The 4,343-nt window shown below is 35.7% G+C and overlaps 1 protein-coding gene across 1 annotated transcript; it reads left to right on the top strand.

Moving 5' to 3' along the window:
- The first annotated feature begins 1,107 nt into the window (after positions 1-1,107).
- LOC102789402 (CMRF35-like molecule 3) lies at positions 1,108-2,939 on the top strand. The gene is made up of 4 exons (XM_035909237.2): positions 1,108-1,196; positions 1,291-1,659; positions 2,445-2,496; positions 2,661-2,939. Exons 1-4 carry the CDS (start codon positions 1,160-1,162, stop codon positions 2,761-2,763), a joined length of 561 nt encoding a protein of 186 aa, XP_035765130.1. The 5' UTR covers positions 1,108-1,159; the 3' UTR covers positions 2,764-2,939.
- Positions 2,940-4,343: the final 1,404 nt, after the last annotated feature.

Below are 4,343 nucleotides of genomic sequence, written 5' to 3' on the forward strand. Positions count from 1 at the left end.
GTACCCATATCACTCATGGGAAGGGTTGCTTCAATGAAAATGATGGTCTTGCCAAGAATCAATTATTCATTCTCAATGATCCTGAGTAAGCTGCCACCAGACTGATTTAGATCTCTGGAATCTTCTATTTTTAAATTCCTTTGGAAAGATAAACCCCCACGCATCAGCTTAAAAACTCTACAAGGACCGAGGATAAAGGAGGACTGGATCTGCCTAACTTAAACGGTACTTCTTAGCCAACAGGCTACAAGTCATCTCAGGATGGTTAAAACATGCCCTGTCAGATGAGCCCTAGCTAGACGTAGAACAGGCACCATGCAATATTCTAGAGATTTCTGACCTACAATTCATTAGTTCAAACATCAAACGACATATATGCTTTAAAAGTATCAATATCAGCTCCTCTCTGACAGTGTGGTGGGCGTTTCTAAAAATGACTGGGTCTTCATTAATCACATCCAAACCTACACCCATTTGGAACAACCCTGACATACAACAGAACAATAATATGATTAACTTCCCAGATTGGAGTTGTAAAGGAATTAAATACTTGAAACATATATTTGAAGGAACAGACTTTATTCCATTTGACAGATTAATTATACAGTATGGGATTAACAACCTTTCCTCCCCATCCTCAATTGAACCCCTCCTCCCACACCATCCCACCATCACACATGCAAGGCCTTTAGGTACAGGTGCATCACTGAGGTGCAGGAGAGGCATTTCTCCTTTGTCCCCTCCTGCCCCCCTGTACCTCAGTTTTATTCTACAACTTAGACACTCACATTGCTAAAACTCTCATACATATTGGGTATGGGCACACTAAAAAGCATCTTCCAGCAGAATAAAAAATGTATTATAAGATGAAGGTTTTATTACTTTAATCAACTTTGACCTTTTCTTCAGTGACACTTCCATTTAAGGGACTAATACAGATGAAAACTTGCCCTTCATTCAAACATTCTTTCTTTTGCATTGTTGCCTGTTGTTGCCTAGTCCTGTGTCCTTGTTTATCGTGATGTCAAGAATTTCCTGTCATTTGGCTGTGGTATTTTGAGCAATGGGAGAGTATGACACAGTATGACATTACTGCGCAAGACCAAAGGAGAAGTTGCCTAGCTGGTGTTTTCTTAACCTTTAACTTTTCATAACGACCATGAGGACCTCTGGAACATTTGTCTGCCTATTTAATGGTAATCTATCAAAAGTACTTGCCTTGCCATTTTTTTATTCAATTGCAAACGTATCTGATTAACATGTGATGTTAAATGGTTTGGGATTTTGCAGGTCCAGCTTTCTGTTTGTTGTTGTGGATAATACAGCATGCAGCGGAATCACTTCTGCTTTCAGCTCCAGAGGTGGTAAAAGCAACAAACAGAGGGTCTGTAACGGTGCCTTGTCAGTATGACCTTCAGTACAAAGAAAACACAAAGTACTGGTGCAAAGGAAAGATATATGAGTTTTGCAGGATAGTGGTAAAGACACCAAAGAAGCGTTCTACCAACAGAACCTTCATTGCTGATGATAAGGAAGCCGGAGTGTTCAGTGTGACTATGACATCTATCAGACAAAGTGACAAAGATAAGTACTGGTGTGTCATCGCGACTTCTGGAAGAAATATCTTTACTGGTGTCAGCCTCCTCGTCTCCCAAGCAGGTAAACTTCAGCTTAAGACACTTTATCATCAGATGTGCTATTGCTGATTCAGTAGCTTCTTTCTTTGATTACACAGAATAATCACCAAACTTTAAAGTTGTAAATGTAATCTATTACTACTCTAGAAAGGCCAGCTCGAGTGTTGTCTGAACCTTTTGGCTAAACTAGTTAAACAACACATTGTTTGCCTCACAATCATGTTGTTTGTGATCTGAACAACCAAGTAAGTTTCTGAGTAAGATTCTTATAATTTTCAAATCTAGATGACCATCTATATTCATCTGAGACACTGACAATTTATCAACATCTTAATCAAAGACTGATCATAATTGTGGTGGGGTTTTTTTTAATGTTGCTCTACCACAGCAAAATATAACCCAACCACAAGTTGTACCTTTGATTTAACCTTCTAACTATTAGCATATGAGTCTGAGAACACCTAAATTACACTGCTTGTCATCTAGTAGGTAGTATGGAGCAGAAAATGCCATAAACTTGTATATAAAAGATGATTAAACTTTAAGAAAAGCTATATTGTAAAAATGGTCATTTCTAATATTTGAATTTTTCCACTTTCAAATTTAATTGTTATTTCTCATTATTTCCATTAGCTTATAAGATATTATGTTATTATTAGATATCAGATTATTTCTTGCTCTCAACATCTGTTGAAAACACCTGATAACGCTCTGAACTGCTTTCTAATGCAATTATAAGGGGAAAGTCAGTATTAATATCATGAATATCATTTACTGACTTTTAATGCAAAGTCTTCTTATCCACAGTGACAACCCCAACCACCAGCACACAAATTACTCCAATTCAAGATGAAAAAAGGTGAGAAGAGTCTAAGGCTATTAAACTGTTTACTATATCACCATCAACTGTTTATATGTAGTAGTAAACATTAGAATAATCATCTGTCCAGTACAAAAATAGTAACAGATTGTAGTACGTATAATTCATTTATTTATTTATTTATTTATTTATTTTAAATCTAGTTCGTGGGTGACTCTACGTTGGATTCTCTTTATTTTGATGCTGTGTTGTTTGGCATCAACACATATCGCTGTATGGAGAATAAAGACTGCAAGGAAAATATGACTATGACAACCATTTTACCCTCAGAACTTATACATTAATAGATTGAGTCTTACACTGTCATCATTTTCAAAAGGAAACATGGGTAAATTGGTATTAACAAAATCTTACTAAAACAATTCTTCCAGTGGATGTTCATTCAATGTGTGACCTGAGCTGAAAATAAACCAAATGAAAAAGAGGCTTTCAGACTCTTTTGTTTTTTCTAAGTATTTAAATGATTTAAATGTCATTCATTTTAATGTCAGTGCCTAAGATAACTTTAGGCTCAACTATTGAATATCCTATCAGCTTAAAATTAACAGCCCCAAATCCTAGAGGGCCCTTGGCTTTCATTTAATTTATTTGCAGATCTCATATGGGCGAACACGATGATTGTTATTCTCTTTGCGATGAATCTCTGATATCTAAGATTTCTGTCAATATTGCACTCCAGAGATCTGAAATCTGTGTGGAATAAAATTTTCTTCATATTCAAACACAGGGTGAACTATTGTGAGGAGCTCCTTCTAAAAGTCAAAACACTCACAATAAGTAGGTTGTATCATTAGGATCTCTCTAAAGTTATTTGAGAATTGCAATAATAGTTTCACGCTTACTTGACTTTTGCTTCTTGCCGTCAGTAATACATAATAGTCTAACAGGTTACCTGGAGCTGAAATGTAGAGTTACTATCCAAGTTAATTTATGTAAACTTGTTAAAGTGATCATCAAAAGTGGATTACACTGAAATTCCTCAAATTTTTTCCATATTATGCACACAAAGAGAAGCAGTGATGATTAGTGATCATTGTCAAGCAGATTTGATTACCCTGGTAGTAATGGCTGTAAGACGTTGAACATCCATGACTGTTGTTCATTGCCATTACACCCCTATACAATCTAATTCAATAACCCTGCATTTAATCTTATTTTATAGAAAAATATAATGTTCAGTTTATCTCAGAGGCATTGAATCATTTATTCTCTCGCTGTGCTGCAATATGTGTTGCCTTTGATATTGTGTCCCTCGTGCAGGTGGGGGTGGACAACAACATCTCTGAAACCTTTTTAACTGCAGATATCAGGTATTTGTCACACGTTCCAGTAGCTATGTCAATGTAAAAGTAAGTCAGTATTCAAAATATCAGCACCATAGCACTAAAGCTGTCTGACTAATATCATTATTCACACCTGTGCTCTTCCAGCTGTTTGTGTAAAATAATTTCTGTCATGAGAGAAGAAAAAACACCATTACCTTCATATGTAAAAATGGACTATAAGGTTTAGGTGAAACATTTCATTTTAGTCTTCTAGGAGGTATAACCCAGACCCAATAGCTATTTCAGTGCGCATGTGGGAATGTGAGTACAGTTTCGAGACAAGAAATACATTGTTTAATGCAGTGGTTCTCAAACTTTCACAATGAGTACCACCTTATAAAACATATGGCTCTTAAAGTACCACTTTTATGACCCACATTATAGTACAGTAGTATAGGCCTATTTAACACCATATACAGTTTACATGAGACAATTTTATTTCTTATATGAATGTTATTTATTTTAATTGTCATAAACAGGATGTGATAAGTGATAATAATA

The sequence above is a fragment of the Neolamprologus brichardi genome, chromosome 20, assembly GCF_056152115.1.
Source record: "Neolamprologus brichardi isolate AB-2024 chromosome 20, ASM5615211v1, whole genome shotgun sequence".
NCBI classification, from domain to species: Eukaryota; Metazoa; Chordata; class Actinopteri; order Cichliformes; family Cichlidae; genus Neolamprologus; species Neolamprologus brichardi.

Coding starts and splice junctions, on each gene's coding strand:
- LOC102789402 (XM_035909237.2), top strand. CDS start 1,160: ATGAGGACCTCTGGAACATTTGTCTGCCTATTTAATG. Junction 1,660..2,444: donor CCTCCTCGTCTCCCAAGCAG/GTAAACTTCAGC, acceptor TCTTATCCACAG/TGACAACCCCAACCACCAGC. Junction 2,497..2,660: donor CCAATTCAAGATGAAAAAAG/GTGAGAAGAGTC, acceptor TTTTAAATCTAG/TTCGTGGGTGACTCTACGTT.